At 56.4% G+C, this 18,456-nt stretch overlaps 6 protein-coding genes across 6 annotated transcripts; 3 read left to right on the forward strand and 3 right to left on the reverse strand.

The window, feature by feature from the left end:
* Positions 1-100: 100 nt before the first annotated feature.
* Positions 101-2,292, reverse strand: BZA05DRAFT_405110 (Vps5 C terminal like-domain-containing protein). The gene is made up of 3 exons (XM_051484377.1): positions 1,491-2,292; positions 1,060-1,434; positions 101-1,007 (listed from the first exon to the last, which is right to left on the reverse strand). Exons 1-3 carry the CDS (start codon positions 2,154-2,156, stop codon positions 225-227), a joined length of 1,824 nt encoding a protein of 607 aa, XP_051337330.1. The 5' UTR covers positions 2,157-2,292; the 3' UTR covers positions 101-224.
* Positions 2,293-2,681: 389 nt separating this feature from the next.
* Positions 2,682-5,191, reverse strand: BZA05DRAFT_437886 (tryptophan synthase beta subunit-like PLP-dependent enzyme). The gene is made up of 3 exons (XM_051486466.1): positions 4,982-5,191; positions 4,710-4,916; positions 2,682-4,653 (listed from the first exon to the last, which is right to left on the reverse strand). Exons 2-3 carry the CDS (start codon positions 4,764-4,766, stop codon positions 3,058-3,060), a joined length of 1,653 nt encoding a protein of 550 aa, XP_051337331.1. The 5' UTR covers positions 4,767-4,916; positions 4,982-5,191; the 3' UTR covers positions 2,682-3,057.
* A 553-nt stretch (positions 5,192-5,744) lies between these two features.
* BZA05DRAFT_426588 (ribosomal biogenesis regulatory protein) lies at positions 5,745-6,368 on the reverse strand (the record flags this gene model as incomplete). The annotated part of the gene is made up of 2 exons (XM_051486018.1): positions 5,745-6,075; positions 6,133-6,368. 2 exons carry the CDS (start codon positions 6,366-6,368, stop codon positions 5,745-5,747), a joined length of 567 nt encoding a protein of 188 aa, XP_051337332.1.
* Positions 6,369-6,608: 240 nt separating this feature from the next.
* BZA05DRAFT_405115 (mitochondrial ribosomal death-associated protein 3-domain-containing protein) lies at positions 6,609-8,297 on the forward strand. Its single transcript, XM_051484378.1, has 2 exons — positions 6,609-7,333; positions 7,399-8,297. Exons 1-2 carry the CDS (start codon positions 6,694-6,696, stop codon positions 8,139-8,141), a joined length of 1,383 nt encoding a protein of 460 aa, XP_051337333.1. The 5' UTR covers positions 6,609-6,693; the 3' UTR covers positions 8,142-8,297.
* A 4,256-nt stretch (positions 8,298-12,553) lies between these two features.
* Positions 12,554-15,273, forward strand: BZA05DRAFT_376684 (pyridoxal phosphate-dependent transferase). Its single transcript, XM_051481823.1, has 3 exons — positions 12,554-13,227; positions 13,324-13,613; positions 13,675-15,273. Exons 1-3 carry the CDS (start codon positions 12,849-12,851, stop codon positions 14,992-14,994), a joined length of 1,989 nt encoding a protein of 662 aa, XP_051337334.1. The 5' UTR covers positions 12,554-12,848; the 3' UTR covers positions 14,995-15,273.
* A 714-nt stretch (positions 15,274-15,987) lies between these two features.
* On the forward strand, positions 15,988-18,440 carry BZA05DRAFT_405121 (uncharacterized protein). The gene is made up of 2 exons (XM_051484379.1): positions 15,988-16,088; positions 16,172-18,440. Exon 2 carries the CDS (start codon positions 16,257-16,259, stop codon positions 18,150-18,152), a length of 1,896 nt encoding a protein of 631 aa, XP_051337335.1. The 5' UTR covers positions 15,988-16,088; positions 16,172-16,256; the 3' UTR covers positions 18,153-18,440.
* The last annotated feature ends 16 nt before the right edge of the window (positions 18,441-18,456 follow it).

The raw sequence follows: 18,456 nt of genomic DNA on the forward strand, positions 1-18,456 counted from the left end.
GATCCTATGCGGCCGCCCTTACGGCCCCAAAGCCGAAGTTGTACACATAGCGGAGTTTAATCAGCATCACCTATCAAGATCTCACAGAGCACCATCAAGAGAACAGAAACCGGAAGCGTTATGAAGCATGCCGCTACATATCTACAAGAAAAACGCTTCACACAAATAGAGAGCTCGAAAAAGAATGACAGAAAGGGCCATGAGCCGGCGGGACGGGAAAATCGCTAGACTTCTCTCTCCCCCTCCTCCCCCTCCTCCTCCGTTTCGGTATCATCATGCACCGGTGCGCTAGGCTGCGTCGGCGTCGTAGGGGCTGATTGCGTGGGGATGCCGTAGTTAGCAGCAGCCTCGGCCTCCTCTTCCCTATCCAGCTGCAGCAGGTAACTCTCCCAGAGCTCGATGAGCTCCTTCTGCGCCTCGACGGCGCTCTCGAGAAAAGTTTCGACGCCGCTCTTGAAGTCTTCAACCTTCTCGCGTTCGAAGCGATCGAGTTCCTGGCGCATGAGACGTCCCATATCCTCGAACAGCACGCGGGCCTGGTGGAGTTTCCGCTCCGAGTCTGCTACCTCGGCGCTGAGCTGCGTGAGGCGATCCTGCTGTGTTTTGCCCTGGCGCTGCAGCTTCTCGAATGTCGTGCGGCGCTTGATCAGTTCGGTTTCGGCGGCGTGGCAGGAGTGGTATGCTTTCTGGCGCTGCTGGAAGGCGAGCTTGATCGAACCGATGATACGGATGTATTCGTCTACAGTGATGCCGATGGTGAGGACGTCCTGTGCGGCTTGTCGCTCGTGCAGCTCTTTGATGCGGATTTGAAGCTCGGAAAGGTTGTCAAGAGGGGAGGATAGCGATTTGGAAAGCTCAACGGTGGAGAGTGCGTGCAGCGAGGAACTGAAGTCGTTGGCTGCTTCGGCAAGGTCTCGGCGCTGCTTCACTACTCCATCGATGGCTTTGAGGAGGTTCTTGAGCTGCGTCTCGAGAGCGTCGAGGTACTGGCGGCGGTCGTGAAACCACTGTATGTGATGTCAGAGCAACGATTCACAGAGTAAGGGAAGGCAGCCATACATCGTCTGTCTCGATGAACTTGGAGGATGATATCCCACCACCAAAGCCCAGGAACCCCTTGCTTTCCGCGGGGAGCGGCGACTGCTTCTCACGATTCTTGATATCCTGGCTCAACGATTCCGACTCGAGGAACAACTTGAGGTCTCCATCCTGCAGCAGGATTGGGTGCTGGCAAATCCTATTCACCATACGCTCCAATGCTGCTCTGCGCGACTCGACGAAGTTCTCATCGAACCGACCGACGGCCTGCTTCTCCGGAGGCGGAGGGACGACGACACCAGGATTATTGGTATTCAGCACCTTGTAAAGCCACAAGAAATCGCTGTACCTGCGGGTGACCGAGAACTCAGGGACTCTGAACGCTTTGGAGGTGGTCTACACGGATTAGCCATGCATCCTCGCTGCCACCGTTGCCATCATCATAACCACACCTTTGTTCGAACATTGTAGACGGTGTGCGCACTGGTCAGATCTCCAACTTTATGCGGATCGCCCACGACAATCTCGAACATCGGCTTAGCAGCAGCGGGCTGCCCCTCAGCACCGCTCCCACCGCCACCACCGTGATGTCCCCGTGTCTCGCCCTCCTCATCGTCAAACCCAATATTGTCAAGAGCATCCCTCATTCCCGGCCTTGCCGCAGCCGCCGCAGCCAAAACTACGCTCCCTCTCCCCGCCGCGAGCGGCGACGCCTCCTTTACTGGGGGTTGCGGCGGAACATCCTGGGCGGTCGACTGTAGTAGCGGAGTAGTAGGCTCGGACGAGCCGTCGCCCAGGGGGCCCAGCGGTCCCTGATCATCTGAGATGGCCTCGGCGCGGACGACCTGGCGGCCGGGACGACGCGGAGTCCGCCGGGTTTTCGGGGCCGGCGGTGGGTTTGGGTTCGAGTCCCCTTCTCCTCCGTCCTGTGTTGCCGAGGGTTCAGCTGCAGGCGCGCCGTGTGATTCTTCGTGCTCGGATTTGAAGCCGTTCTCGTGGTCGGTTGGTAGAGCGACAGGAGGTGTGCTCGAGGATCGCTCGTCGCCCCATGGTGAGGCGCCTTCGGTGTCCAGGTCGGCCAGGGAGGAGAGCGGTGGAGGAGATGTGCCTTCGGACATTGTGATGGGGTGAGAATGAGGGGTGCGAGGGGGCCGGAGATGCGATGTAGCGGCGATTACAGATGCTCCGTAGAAATGTGGATGGTCGATTGGTGCTCGACCTAGTTACTATGCTGTGAGCTGCGGGATGTTGATTGACCGTTCGCTTGGCACCCCCACCACAAGCTCAACCCCGGACAGTATGACCTAATCCGTTTTGAATTTGGGCGTTTGTCCCTCGTGTTCCGACCTCCGACCTGTCCTCACGCGTGGCTGAGCGTGGCTGAGCGTGGCGCTCCAATGACACGGGCGATGACTTGACTCTAGATTAGAGTGTGATGTGCATTGATCAAAAGTTAGAAGACAAACTGAACCTCGTGCTTACCATGTGGCTTTGCGCCCGAAATTGTCAGTCATTCATCTTTCCTTACTTTCTGAAAAGTCAACCACCAAATTGACGAGCCAATCGAAGAAAATTGACTACCGACAGCACCAGTCAATCGAAAATATTGACGACTCATTAAAAAACAGTGATGCAGTCGCACAACAAAACAAAGGCCAATCCGCAACCAAGTGGATTATAGGGCTGCAGCGGATGGTCACCTCTCTGAACTACGGTAGTTACCGCCTTTGTCTCGCAGGAGATATGGTACAAGCCATCGATGAAACAGATCATCTTGACCATCGAATAGAGGGTAGTAGCGGGCTACACAAGGGCACGGGGGGAAGGCCCAGACTCGAAGTAAATTCTGCCAGTAAACACCACTATTTCATTGCCCTTTTGCTGCAGATAGATATAACCGATCCAACCCAGCTTACCACTACTTTCTAAAACCAAAACCAAAAACATCATTGCGCCAATATAGATAGTAAACCAAGCCCAACATAAACAACCAACCTGTCAACCAAACCCCAAAAAATTCTACACCTTTCCCTCAGCCGCCAACATCTCCTCGACGGCAGCCCTGACGAGCTCCGGGTCCGCCTTCGCAATGACCCTGACGCGCTTCTCCCTCTGCTCGAGCCCAATAAACTCCTTCGGCCTGACGGAGGTCTCAAAGTCGTAGTCGGCCTGCTCCTTCAGCGCCAGATCGACCGCATGGTTGAACTTTGCCGGGTGGGCAGTAGACAGCGAGACGAAGTGGACGTCCTTCTCGCCGGCCTGCTTCGCCTTCTGTATCAGGCGCATAGCGGCGGCCACGCCGATGGCGCTGTGGGGATCGAGCACGTAGGGCGCCGACGGGGGTGTGGTGTAGACGTGCTTGATGGTGTCGACGGTCTGCAGGTCCGAGACGCGCTCGGAGGCGAAGTCCCGCCTGGTGGCGTCGAGGACAGTGTCGGGGACTATCGTGGTGCCCACGGTCTTGAGGCTATCCATCCACTGCAGCACGGTCTTGCCGGCGACCTCCTTCTGCTGCTTGGTTGGCTCGCCGCTGCTCTGTGGGACTCCCGCGACGGACTCGAGCGCGAGGTACCAGAGGAGACGCTCGAAGTTCGAGGAGACGAGGATGTCCATGGCCGGTGCCAGGGTCTCCTTGACGCCGCCGGGGTGCGCCTTTGCGCCGTCGGCTGCGATGCCGCCTTCGGCCTCCGAGGGCGAAAGCGGGTGCTTCTCGTAGCGCCCGCTCTTGACGAAGCGGTCGAGAATGTCGTTCTCGTTGGTGGCGATGACGAGCCGGTCAATGGGCAATCCCATGCGCTTCGCGAAGTATCCAGCAAGGATATCGCCGAAGTTTCCAGTCGGCACGACGAATCTGATCTTCGGGGTCTGGCCCTCGGGCAGCTTGTTCGCCAGGGCGAAATACGACGAGAAGTAGTAGACGATCTGCGCCAAGATTCGTGCCCAGTTGATGGAGTTGACGGCACCAAGGTTGTGCGTCTTGCTCAGCACAGGGTGCGAAAACAGCGTCTTGACGATGTCCTGGCAATCATCGAACGTTCCCTCCACCGACAGGTTGTGCACATTCTCGTCGAGCACCGTAGTCATCTGCGCCTCCTGGATGGGCGACACTTTGCCGCGAGGATGCAGGATGAACACGCTGACGTCCTTCTTTCCACGCAGACCGTAGATGGCCGCCGAGCCGGTGTCACCACTTGTCGCGCCGATGACGGTCAACGCATGGCGCTTTCCACCCTCCGTGCCCTGCTGCGCGTTCTTGCGCACCAGGAAGTACTCGAAAAGGTTACCGACGAACTGCAGCGCCACATCCTTGAACGCGAAGGTAGGGCCGTGGAACAGCTCCAGGACGTGCAGGTTATCCTCGGGCACGAGGTCGACGACGGGGGCAATCTCGGGATGGCGAAAGGTAGAGTACGAGCGCTCGACCAGCTCCTTGAGGTCTTCTGCGGGGATCTCGTCGGGAGAGATGTACAGCGACAGGACCTCGCAGGCGAGGTCCTGGAATCGGAGCTTTGACCAGCGCGAGGCCCAGTCCTGCGGGAGCGAGGGGATGGCCTCGGGGATGAACAGACCGCCGTCGTCGGCGAGTCCCTTGAGCACGGCTTCTTCGAACGAGAACTGCAGCGACAAGGTTAAGCCCAACGCCGCACCCGCAGGGATGGAAGGCTACTCACGCCGTAGGAACCGCCGCGGGAGCTCAAATATCGCTGTGAGGGAGACGGCGCAGCCATTGTGAGGATTGTTGGACGTTGGTGAGGCGTGACTGGACGAATTGATGGGGGCGAACGGGAAGATACAACGAATGCGGAGGGACGGTGCGGGGGAGGGGTGAAAAGTTGAAGTCGCGGCTGAGGACCCCATGAAAAGGCCAAGCCATGCAGCTAAACTCCAATGTCATCAGCTCGTGGGTGAGATGACTGGTCGTGGAAACTCGGTGCATGGTTACCTTATTACGACCTTCAATGCCGTCGTTGAGTCTTCGGACGGACTGGCCTAATTACCACCGAGACACTCTTCATTGCGTATATGGGCTACACAGTTTGTATTCCCCGGACTGTAGAATTAGGTTTTCGTGCCACTCATAACCTCACATGTATACCTTAATCTATTCAATAGACATGTGCTCCATCCTCTTGGAACCGCTGGTTGAAATCGGAGGATCAATGATATTGAATTAACAGGCTGCCAAACATGGGGTGACTGTACCAGTAATTACCGCAGAACAACCATGTCCGATATAAATCGTCACAGTCAACCATGACCAAAAAGCTACGCCTCGTGATCTTCATACGGGGATCTCTATCTCCTACCCAATAAACTCGTCATCACGAAAACTTCTCATGTTAAACATCCGATTAAGAAATCGAGATTCACGTAAAAGCACTCGGCCGCTGGCATCGACGCTCCTTCATCTGAGCTTAGATACTAGTTGGTGACGCCCGCAGCCTTTCTTCACGCAGAATACAACACAATTCTCCGTATTTCCGTGGTTTAGATATCAAGGAGCCAATCGCCACTTTAAACCTTTATTGATCCCTTCAAAGGACCATTGATGCTCTGCATTGGTTGGTGTCTCCCACGCATTGGCTTGACCGAAAAAACATATGATATTATACATGCTATACCGTAAAGTAGCAAAACCCAAACTTTTGTATATGCACCAACACAAAAATCATTAAACTCATGAAGCCGCACCATTTTCTTGCAGATTACCTCTTTCCAATAGAACCGGAACCGGCCTTCTTTGGCTTCAATACGGCAGCCGGCGCCCTTCCGCCCTGCAGAAGATTCTTCTTCTGTTGTCTCTCGTTGAGCTTGATATTCTTCTTGCGCTCCTCGCGGTTGAGTTTTCTTGGGTTGACCTCGTCACCCTCGGCCGTCTTCTTCGTGTCGTCGATCTCCACGAGCCACTGGTCTTCCACCTCTTTGTTCTTGCCCTTGTAGCCCCACTTGGGAACCCACTCCTGCTTCTCTTCGTCGTAGACCATCTTGCCGTCGCGGGGCTTGGTGCGGATGCCCTTCTTCTTTGCAAACAACTCCCTGTAGAAGAATCAGCAATCATTCTCCGCCACATTTTCAACCAAAAGGTAGACAAACCACTTGGTCAACTCCTTCAGTCTAGGAATTGGCTTCTCTCTGGGCAGCGGTGTGACGCCCTCCGGGAGCTCAACGAAGATTCCGTCCTTGGTGGATTTCAGCGGCAGCGCAGTAAGCACCTGGTTGATGAGTGCCTGAGCACCGTCGCGGATCGCCACCGAAAGGCATTCCTCGCGCGCAGTGGCGTAGAGCGCAGCATCGAGAGGGTTGTTGTCGAAGGCCGTCAAGTGGCCCATGTCGAATTCGAGAGGAATTGGCTTCTCAACTGTTACGACGAGCTTTTCGCGCTTGGCGGGGGCAACCTCTGCGGCGGGCATTGTGAGGACTTTGGTGGTGGTTGTAGGTGGGGGGAAGTGTGGTGATGGTGGTGGTGGTGGAACTGCTTGCGAAGAGATCTCAAACTGTCGCGCAAGTGGAAGGAAAAGTTTCAGCCGCATCCGCAATAGGATTAGCGGAGGCTCGTTTTTTTGAACATCACCTTCCCCCCACCAACCCACCAACCGCAGTGCGACCCACCCCCCACGGACCTCCTCCACACCTCAATTGACCTGCACATCCATCATGGTGCTCTCGACCGCTGGCTGGCGGTGCCTCCGCTCTACAACCATCCGCCAGCTCCCACGATCACTCGTTCCTACTACCCCCACGGCAGCAGTAGCATTCACCACCTCCGCGGCGACCCTCGACAAGAGCTCGAAACCCAACGTCAAGGGGGGGCAGGGGCGGAACGTACAGACGGGCCAACAGCGAGTCGGCGGAAGGGGTGGTCCTCCAACTACGGAGTCGAAATCGCGGGCTGCATACAAGGAGGGCGAGCGCAAACAAATACGTCAGCGCATCGTGCTCTCGAATACCAACGCGCCGCCGGTAAACCTCGGCGAGCTCACGGTCGAGGTTTCCATCCATGAGCCCACCGTCGGCAGTGTGTTCGCGCTTGCTCCACACGATGTGGACAAGTTGAGGGAACTTCAGGCATTCAGGCGTACCCAGGATTGGAAGTTCTTCTACCGCCCTAGTACGGTCATGCGGAAGGAGAGTTTGGTGCTGGGAGAGATGCTGAAGGAGATCCAGGAGGGTGAAAAGGGGGCATGCGAACGTGTTATTCTTTCGGGTCCCAAGGGGAGTGGGAAGAGTGTGCTTTTACTACAAGCTATGTCGTGGGCGCTGCAGAGGGAGTGGGTAGTCATCAACATTTCCAATGGTACCCGTCACACCCTTCACACAGCCAGCACCTCCATATCTAATCAGCTTCGATGCTTCTTCTAGCCCACGATCTGGTGATAGGCCACACCGAGTACGAGCATGACGCGACATCGGGCACCTGGGCACAGCGGGAATACACACGGTCGCTTCTATCGCGCATCTTGTCCGCCAACCACGCCGTCCTCGCCCGCATGAAGCTCTCCAAGGACCACACGCTGAACCGTATCGACTTCCCCGCGGCAACCGACTTGGCGCAGTTCTGCCAACGCGGATCGCGCGACGCCACGATCTCGCACGAAGTGTTCACCACTCTCCTCGAGGAGCTCTGCCACGCCGGCCGCCCACCCGTCCTCTTCGCCGTCGACTCGCTCAACTTCATGATGCAGAACTCCGACTACCACGACCAGGACTACAACATCATCCACGCGCACGACCTCGCCATCCCCCGGCACTTCTGCGACTTCCTCAACGGCACCCGCGCATTCCCGCGCGGACTGGTCATCGGCGCCACATCGCTCGCCGGTGCCCCGCGCACCGACGCCTTCGAGTACGCCCTCCGTGGCTGGAAGCTCCCCGCCTACTCCAAGCTGGACACTAGGATCGCTCCTAGCATTGCCGGCGCCGAGGTGATGGAGATCGGCGCCATGGCCGAGGAGGAGGCGAAGAGTCTGCTGGAATACTGCCGTGTCAGTGGACTGCTCAAGGAGGGCCGTCCCCTGAGTGACGAGCAGGTTGCGCAGAGAGTTGCAGTTAGCTCGGGTCTGGCGAAGGAGCTGGTGGCAGGCTGTGTTAGGATGCTGGCTTAGGGGAGTGTAAAATAACATACATAGATGTGTGCACGCGGTTGTAGGCATAGATGTACGGAAGATCTTGTACTTTATTGACAATTATGGGTTGGCTGGATCACTTTCCGAGACGATTCATACCATCAAGACATGTCAACCGTTTCCATAACATGGGCGAATACATGACAAACGATACGGTAATTTCCACACAAAGCAAACTGCTTGAATCATACTTGAGTGATTCCACGTGAATACCAATAGTTGGTCCCCGCTATCACTCTCAGAATGTGCCATCCCTCCCACTAAAGCTTTCACCTCGGGAAAAACGAGTGCCGAGAAACGAATGGAACAGTACGGAAGAAGAACCGAGTGACACGGAACCCATCCTCAGCTCGCACGGGCCGGGCCGGACGGGACGGCTCAGCTCACTGGGTGCTTGCAGGTTCGTGTCACGGTATCGGGAGGGACTACGGAACCAGTGACCAGCGTCGCAATATAGATGTCGTTCGTGAGCCTGACACCACCAGCATCACGACAGCTAGAGTACTAACTATACCAAACAGATCATGTGAACAATCGCAATATCCTCTCGAGTCTCAATACCGCCGCCGGAGACCTCCCGGCTCCTCCGTCTTCGAAGTTTGGGTGTGTGAGACGGATCTGCTCCGTCTAGGTACCTATATGTGTTGTACTCTATTTCCGCCAAGCACAACACTGCACAGCACAGCACAACACTGGCCCGTGGGTATTTAGCTGTATAGATGGACTCGTATATATTTACAACCGACGGATTCCACCCGCGCCGCCTCCGCCGCCGCTGCCGGAAAGAGGCATTGCAACCCGCCTCACACACACACACACTCTCTCTCTCTCTCTCTTTCTGGGGCCTGCCTGCCTGCACAGTGCGCCCAGACCCTGAACGGCGAACGGCGAAGGTTGATGCACACTACTCTATCTGAATCGGTGGGTTCGGAATCTGTAGACAAGGAATCTGGAATCTGTGGAATCTGGGGTGCATTTCCGACCCATTCTTTCCGCGTGTTACACCTTCCGTCGTCGCCGTGTGACCTTACGGGGCGAGACCAGTGGGGTGGCGTGATGGTCGAGAGAGGGAGGGCTCGACAAAATGTTTAATGGCCTACTGGGTTGGGCGGTTTGAGGATTGAGGGCCAAGAGACGGAATCGCAACCGTTGGCTAGGTCGGGACACTCGCACGATATCAACTTTCAAATAGGATGTAGAGTAGAATGGGTGCTCAGAGTGACGACAGCTGAGTTGGGAATAAGGGCGAAGAGAGACCTTCTCTTATTATACGGAGCAATCGCTCATGAAGGGTGCCAACATGGATTCATCGTCGCCTTGTAACGACTTCCGCTAGCTCATCTGTGTATATATCGTCGTCGTGCGAGACTACCGGTGTCTACGGAAGAAATCATAGACCTCTCGGGCCGCTGGTCAGGTGACTGCGAGGTTCTGAGATGGAGTGGGGAATCTCGGAATCTCGCTCGCCTTGGGCGTAGTCGTGAATTCCGCTTCGGTGGGTTTGGTCGGGCCGTGTCCATCAACTGCCAAAGCGTGTGTCCTATGTAGAGATCAGTGGCTACTATATAGGCATGTAAATCTTGGTAACCAACTTGGAATTGCCGCGGCAGAGGAAGAGGGTCTATCGATGAATGATAATTCGAGCTTAGAGAAGCCTATGGTCAACCGAAAATCTGCTTCCGCGTAAATGTGCAGCAACGTGACCCAGCACGTGCCCACGTGCCAGATCGTCCATAAACTAGGCCTTCAAGTGTCCAAACTCCAACACGACCTCCCTCCTCGTCTCAAATCGCGCCCGATGACGTCCTCCACCACCATCAGATGCCATCTCGACTTCACACCAAGCAAAAGCAACTTCCATCCCCCCCCCCCCCTCCAACCGTCCCAATGGACTCCACTCCACGTCACTTGGCCAGGCTGAATGAGTATTCTCGACATCTGTCAGTTGGATCACACTACATAAGCATCGCGGCCCGACCCCTCGACAGCTTGGTATCGATCCGGACAATATATACCGGCTTGCCGGCTTACATGAGTGATCGGAACTCTACCTAGCTGTCCGGCTTCCGAAGACCACGGTCTGGTCTGGTCTGGAAGAACGACTACCCACGGTCCTATCCCACATTCGCCGCGGTGGCAACAAAAGCGGACCGAGTGGTAACTACTCTAGTTCGTCCAGAGGATCAGAGCCACACCGAAAGTCGTGACCACCACTGGTTTGATTTTTGATGCGGTGTGGTGATCAGTGGTCACGACTTTTTCTGTGGCGCCGCCGGACGAACTTCACCCCTCAGTATGGAGGTACACATCTGGTCCGAGGGTTTAGAAATGGTTCGATATTCCGTTGGCACACCGAGCACACGGAGCACACCACATGCCAATACCTGCCACATGAGTGGAGTACATACACCACATACCTACACCACATACGCAGTAGTAGAACTTCGATAGAGTACATGTCCAGCGTACTCTACATGTGAGTAGTAGGTATGGTGGATATCAGTAAGCCAACGCAGCCAGACCACAGTGCCAGAACGCAGCCAGACCACAGTGCCAGAACGCAGCCAGGCCACAGTGCCAGACCAGACTACAAACCACAGACCACGGACCGCAGTGTGCACCCTGGCTATAACTACCGGTTGCAGTAGCCGGTGGCCGATAGTCCCGCGGAAACCTGTTGCCAACTTGTGCTGAGTGCGTGGGAATCGGTGGGCGGAAGCTTGCTTGCTTGCTTAAATGCGGGGTAGGGGGGTGGGGCGGTGGGGCTTCTAGAGAGAGACAGAGGAGGATGGGTAATGGTAATGTGGGATTCTTGTATGGGTGGGAGGGGGGAAGCTTTGCCGCGGTCAATCCGGTACCATAATGTTGGGCATTGGGCAATGGGGGATGTTTATGCGTCGCGGTTGGGCCGGCGGATACATGAGCCCATACCGTAGGTCCTACTTCGTTCATATCACCATCATGGGCAGGAGTATTTACTTCACCGTAAGAAACAAGTACTTGGTTACATATACCTTATCCCCGTCCCCAGACTCCAGTCCATCGTGCTTTTTGTCCGCCACAAAAGGACCTCGGCAGTGTCGGCAAGGTAGTTTCCCAGCCCGCCAGCGGCCGCCGGTCTCGGAAAGCGTGCGTGCATGTTCGGGTATGTGATACCTACCACGAATCTTCGAATCCACACAGCTGAGCTGCGACAAGACAAGACAAGATTATTGTCTCGTCACATTCCCGGCGGTTGCAGTGTTATGTGGTTAACTAGAGCACGGTAGGTAGTGTTGCAAGACGTGTGTGGGTGTTGGAACGGAAGAAGAGAACACATCTCCGATCGGGTCGGGAGGAATGGGTGGAGAGGGGTGGGGGGAGAGGCGGGGGGTTACGTTAACCGCTTGTGAAAGCTCGCGCAGGACAGAAACTCCCACGTCGAGAGTCGAGACGGGCGGCGAGGATTACGAGATTCGGGAGACTGCCCAGAATACCTAACTGACTGGAGGGCATCTTGCTTGCTTACTTGTATTCGGTCGAGGCATTGATTGATTATTGGAGTCGACCCGGCCGGGAAGAAACAAACCAACAAATGGACGGACAGTCATCGAGGTCGACTTTCGTCTTTTCCATTCCCTCTTCCGCTGCAGACCTTCTTTTTTCAACTTTTTTTTTTCAAGTTGGTGTTTGGGGGAAAGCTTGCCGGGCCGGCAAGAGACAACAGACAGGCAGTGTGACGCTCGAGTAAGCAGGGGTTCCAGCCAATCGCGAGCGCTGCAATTCAATGCTGAGACACTATGGACAGCCCGGGAATGCCGACGAAACGAAACTCCGGGGAGAACCTGGCTGGTATGTATGGGAGAAAATGCTGGCAGAGTCCCCGTGAGCTGGATGGAGATACACATATCTAGAGTGCTTGCCTGCTTGCTCGGCGGAGATGAAGTCTAGAGCAGAGTGCTTTCTCGATGGACGGGTGCTATGTACCTGTAACCTAGGTACTTGCCTTGGTATGGCCGTGAGAGTACCGGAACCGAGACCGAGCATTCCCATCGCCATGAATGTGAATGTGAATGTGATTATGAAAGGCCTGTGGCCGTCTTCCCCGGCAGAGTTCACAACGTGTGCGTTTGGGCCAGAAAGTTAGTTGGACCGGCACCGTCCTCGTCCTCACTAATCGGACACCCAATCGAAGACTCTCGATCAAGCCATGCATGATGGGGCTGGTAACGGTTGGTCTTCCGAAGCAGACGGAGAGACGAAAAGTCCGGCCAGAGCTGTATCGAGTGGCCACTACTTGCTCTTTCCTCGTTCGTGCTGCAAGCGACACTCTCGCCGGGAATGGGGGAGGGGACCCTTGTGACATCGCCATTGCCTCAGTACAAAACCCGCGTAACGCTGCCAGAGGCTGACAACTTTCTTTCCCATAAACTCCCTAAACCCCCCCCAACACCTCCCCCACTCCTTCTCTTCCTCTCACTTCGACCTCCCTCCATAAACTCCCCTCCCCCCATAATACCCGCCATCCCCCCTCCAAAACCCGCCATCCGTACTCGCTCCTCAATTCATTCTCTAGCTTCGGCCCGTCTTTGGCATTTGCTTGCTTAGTCTAACTTTTCTCCCGGACGAATACAAACCACTACTACTACTTGCTTATCCACCAACCGAAAACCAAACAAAACCAAACCCGTCGAATTTTCGCCCATCATGGAGCCCGCTCTGAAGCACTCGACCAAGGTCTGCCCGTTCCTCAAGAAGACGTCCATGAGCACCCTCCGCGCCCTTTCCACGTCCACGTCCGTCTCCAGCAGCGGTGGCGCTATGTCGAACCTCCGAATCGTCGCCGAGCGCTGCCCCATCATGTCGCAGGCTATGGCCGTCCAGAGCGTCGGCCGTGGCTCGACCATGAACTCGGCCTTCAGACGCTCCTCGGCCGCCATGTTCGGCCTCGGCCTTCAGCAGCAGAAGCGCTCGTACGTCGTGCCGAGCAAGCCCAGCGCTTTCGGCACCACCAACACCAGGTCTGCCGAGGCTGCCGATGTGTCTGAGGTCCATAGAAGGGCTGGCGTTATCGACACCTCAAAGGGTATGTTTTTCTTTTCTTTCTCAATTCTCTCGGAGTGCATTGCATCTTTGGGAGGGGTTTGGAATTGATGGGTTAACATTGGTTGGTTGCGTGCAGGGATTTGTCCTCATGGTTCTGCCGCCATGAACGCCGCGAAAATTGCCGATGCCTTTTTACCTGCTAAGGGCACTCGAGTCACCCTTCCCACCAGCGCCCGCAAGACGACCAGCAACGTCTGCACTGCAAAGTTCGATTACGAGGCTTTCTACTCGTACGAATTGGAGAAGAAGCACAAGGACAAGAGTTACAGATATTTCAACAACATCAACCGTCTCGCCAATGCTTTCCCCCAAGCACATCTGGAGGACCCCAGCCAACTAGTCACGGCATGGTGTAGCAACGATTATGTGAGTATCTGTCCATTGATTCGGGGGGTTGACGACCGTGGTAAACTGACTCGGATTTCAGCTTGGTATGGGAAGGAACCCGGAGGTCCTCAAGGCGATGCACGAGACATTAGATACGTATGGAGCTGGTGCCGGAGGAACTCGAAACATCTCGGGACACAACAAGCATGCGATCCAACTCGAAGCCACGCTTGCCAAACTGCATGCGAAGCCCGCGGCGTTGGTGTTCTCGTCGTGCTACGTGGCGAACGATGCGACGCTGGCGACCCTCGGTTCGAAACTGCCCGATTGTGTGATCCTGTCCGACTCGTTGAACCACGCTTCGATGATTCAGGGAATCCGCCATTCGGGAGCCAAGAAGATGGTGTTCCGTCACAATGATCTGGAGCACCTCGAGTCGCAGCTCGCGTCGCTACCCCTCCATGTTCCCAAGATCATTGCCTTTGAGTCCGTCTACTCCATGTGCGGATCCATCGGCCCGATCGCCGAGATCTGTGACCTCGCCGATAAGTACGGTGCGATCACCTTCTTGGATGAGGTGCACGCTGTTGGAATGTATGGACCACACGGTGCCGGTGTTGCTGAGCATCTCGACTGGGAGGCTCATGCTACTGGTAACCACGAGGGAACCATCATGGACCGCATCGACATCATCACCGGTACCCTCGGAAAGGCATACGGTTGTGTCGGTGGTTACATTGCCGGATCCTCCAAGTTCGTCGACGCCATCCGTTCCTTGGCCCCCGGTTTCATCTTCACCACTTCGCTCCCCCCAGCCACCATGTCCGGTGCCGCGGCCGCGATCGAGTACCAGTACAACTACAACGGCGACCGCCACCTGCAGCAACACCACGTGCGCATCGTCAAGTCCGAGCTCGAGGCCCGCGACTTCCCCGTGATCCCCAACCCCTCACACATCGTCCCGGTCCTGGTCGGTAATGCCGAGCAGGCCCGCGCGGCCAGCGACATGCTCCTGAACAAGCACGGCATCTACGTCCAAGCGATCAACTACCCGACCGTGCCCAAGGGACAGGAGCGTCTACGCATCACCCCCACCCCCGGCCACACCGAGGTCTTCCAGCAGCAGCTTTACGCGGCCCTCGACGACGTCTGGCAGACCCTCGAGCTCAAGCGCACTTCTGACTGGGCTCGCGAGGGCGGGCTCTGCGGAGTCGGCCAGGTCACCGATGTCGAGCCCATCTGGACCGACGAACAGCTGAGTCTTGAGGCTTCCAACACCACCAACACCAACACCACTACCACCACTCTTGCTGCTGCCGCCGCCGCCGCGCCCGTCGTCATCAAGGCCGGCCGCGCCGGCATAGCTGTCGACGAGATCCTCGAGAAGGAGCTCAGTCGCTCCAGCGGAATCGTTGCTTAATGAATCAACTGCCATTTGCTCTTGTTGATTGTTCTTTGGCGACTGTTGTGTTGTGTTGCGTGTGTTGCGTGTTTTTAGGCTAGGCTAGGAATTGGATCTGGGAATTTTTTGTGTGTGTGCAATTGGATCATCTCTACTACTGTGGCACCGTTTTTGGCGATTTTTTGAGATCTTTGTTATGTCGGGCCGTATAGTCCGCATGGTTTATTCTTCTGTTCTGTTCCGTAAAGAAGTAGAGAAGTAGAGTAGATGGATGGAGGTCGAAGAATCATTTTCTGCCAAACTGCTAAGTTCATTTCGTTGTGATATCATCGCCGGCCGGAGGAGGATGGGTAATTACATTATGCAGGGCGGTGAGTCGGTGACGGATCTACATAGATCTGATCTCTGGATCTGTAGTGCATTGGGTAGAATAACAGATCTTGGAGATCTTGGTAGCGGTATATGCGGACTCACTCACTGGCGGTCTGAGACTTAAAGATTTCGTCCTGAAGAAAAATCCCAAAAAAAGTATGGAGCTTTAACTTCAACCTTAAAAGCCTAAATACTCGATATAGAAAGAGCATTTCCGTCAAATCACAGTTCCTTCATCATCTAGACCTCAAACTCTTTCCCGAGCACCTTTCACCCAGACGTTCGCCTACCAGCCACCTCCGGTCCTCGATATTGATCATATACGCAGCCTACGCGGAGGTATTTCTCCCCCTCACATGGTTAGCCCGCGATCGTACGGTATCTACCCGTGAACCTTAGGCACTCCTCGATGGTGAGTCCGAGAGTTGCTCAAGAACTCTGGAGCAGAGCCTAACTTAGGTACCTACTCTGTCCCGGGGGGAGGGGGGGCAAACGTGGGCATATGGTCGTATACCGTAACTACGACCGGCGCTCCTATTGATGAGTCTGGACTGGGTGGAAACCAAACGTACCGTACCGTAACTCTTCATCTAGATTCTGAGCAAGAGTTATGGTCTGGGCCGCGCCACACACAACCGCCACACGCTATCGACTCCTTGGAAGCGAGTTCAGTTCCATGTGGCATGTGGGAGTGGCAACCTACTTTAGTCTTTACATAGTGGGGCAACGGCAACGGCAAGGTGGGGTTGATACAGCAGCGCAAACTCTCCGCGATGGATGGATAATCCGTAATCATCATGTTCTAGCTAAGACAGTACCTTAGTGGCCACTCGATCCACCACCACCGCAATGCGCTCTTCACCTTCACCAGCAGCACATCCACCACCACCACCACCACCACCATCACTATGGCGACTCCCGAATCAGATCCAGCCATGACCGCGCCCACCACCGGGTCCCCGCGGCGAGCACTGATCCTGTACGCGTCGCAAACGGGCACGTCCGAAGACCTATCTCTCCAGCTGTCCGACGTCCTCACGCGGCACCACATCCACCCCACCGTCCTGTCATGCAACGAGCTCACGCCCCTCTCCACCCTGCCCACACACGCTCTCATCTTCCTCCTAATCTCGACCACCGGGCAAGGCGAGATGCCCGACAACGCCAAGCTCTTCTGGCGCGGTCTGCTACGGAAGAAGCTGCCCGCCGCGTGGCTGGGGGAGGTGAGCTTTGGCGTGTTTTGTCTCGGCGACACGACGTATCCGAAGTTTTGCTGGGCGGGCAGGATGGTAGGGAGGAGGTTGCTGCAGCTCGGTGCGAAGGAGGTCGTGCCCAGGGTGGAGGCGGATCAGAGCGCTGATGAGGGCACCGAGGGCGCGTTTGCGGGCTGGGTAGAGGTGGTTAGGAGCGTGCTGAGGCAAAAGTGGCCGCTGATGGATGGGACGGAGGAGATTAAAGATGAAGTCGTGCTCGAGAGTAAGTGGGTTCTTGAGTTCGCGGGTGCGGACGGGGAGGCGGACGGGAAGACGGATGGGGAGGCGGACAGCAAGGGCGAGGTGGATGGGATGGAAATCATGAGGAAGCTGCACGCACCGCGGCCCGGAGCGATACTGGCCACCGTCGCAAAGAACGAGCGGATAACGACGCCCGAGCACTGGCAGGACGTGCGGCACCTCGCCTTCACCCTTCCGGAGCCCATGTGCTGGTCTCCGGGCGATGTCCTCTCCATCTCTCCCAAAAACTTCCCGGCGGACGTAGAGCACCTCCTCGCGCTGCAGAACTGGACCGCGATCGCCGACCGGCCACTGGTGCTCAAACCCTCCGCCCACCTGGCGCCCTCTGAAATCCCGCCGTGCCCCATCTCCACCCCCATATCCCCCCTCACCCTGCGCACCCTCCTCATCCACCACCTGGACATCACCTCGATCCCGCGGCGGTCCTTCTTCTCGCTCGCCGCGCACCTCACCACCGACTCGACACACAAAGAGCGGCTGGCGGAGTTCGCAGACCCGCAATGGATCGAGGAGTTATGGGATTACACGACGCGCCCACGGCGCAGCATTCTCGAAGTGCTCCAAGAATTCAGCAGCATCCGTATCCCGCTCCCACGGCTGCTGCAACTGATCCCGCGCCTCCGCCCACGACAATTCAGCATCGCCTCGTCCTCCCTCTCCTCACCCACAAGCATCGAGCTCCTCGTGGCTATAGTCCGCTACAAAACCGTCATTAAGAAAACCCGGCTAGGCGTGTGCACACGGTACCTCGCCTCGCTCCTCCCCGACGCCGACGCCGACGCCGACACCATCTCCCTAGTGTTCCACGGAGGCTCACTCGGCCTCTCCCCCTCACACCTCCGCGCACCAGTAGTCCTAATCGCGCCGGGCACGGGCGTAGCACCCATGCGGGCATTGCTGCAGCACCGCCTCCTATCCCCCAGCCCAGCGGTGGACAACACACTAATCTTCGGCTGCCGCTCCTCACGCGCAGACTACTTCTTCTCGTCGGAGTGGACCTCTCTACAAGCGCGCGGCGCACTGCAGCTCTTACCCGCGTTCTCGCGGGACCAGCCGGCGAAGCGGTATGTACAGACCGTTGTCCGCGAGAATGCCGGGAAGGTGTGGGCCGCCCTCGCGGAGAGGGGCGGGAGCGTGTTTGTGTGTGGAAGTAGTGGGCGCATGCCCAGTGCTGTGAGGGAGGCGCTCGTGGAGGTGTTTGCAGCCAGGGGGGGGATGCGCAGGGAGGACGCCGTGAAGTGGCTCGAGCGGCTGGAGAAGGAGGGGCGGTATCGGCAGGAGACTTGGTGAGCTGTATACAGCTGGAGTGGGTACGTCACGGAGGGGGGGGTCATTGTATTTGATTTGGTTTGGTGAGGATGAGGAAGATGTGGATAGTGGAGGGTAATGAAGGTATAACATGTATGCATACCATCTCACTCGCTCGTTCTTCAACCCTTCCGCCAACACTTCCGCCCACGCTGCCGCCCATACCACACTACATGGCATCTCACCCGCACAAACATGCATACATCATCATAACGGCCAGATCTGACCCGTCCACATCTGACCCATCCACATCCACAGCCACATCCACAGCCACATCCACAGCCAC

Source organism: Tricharina praecox (genome assembly GCF_024521635.1).
Source record: "Tricharina praecox strain CBS 144465 chromosome Unknown BZA05scaffold_21, whole genome shotgun sequence".
In the NCBI taxonomy this organism is placed as follows: domain Eukaryota; kingdom Fungi; phylum Ascomycota; class Pezizomycetes; order Pezizales; family Pyronemataceae; genus Tricharina; species Tricharina praecox.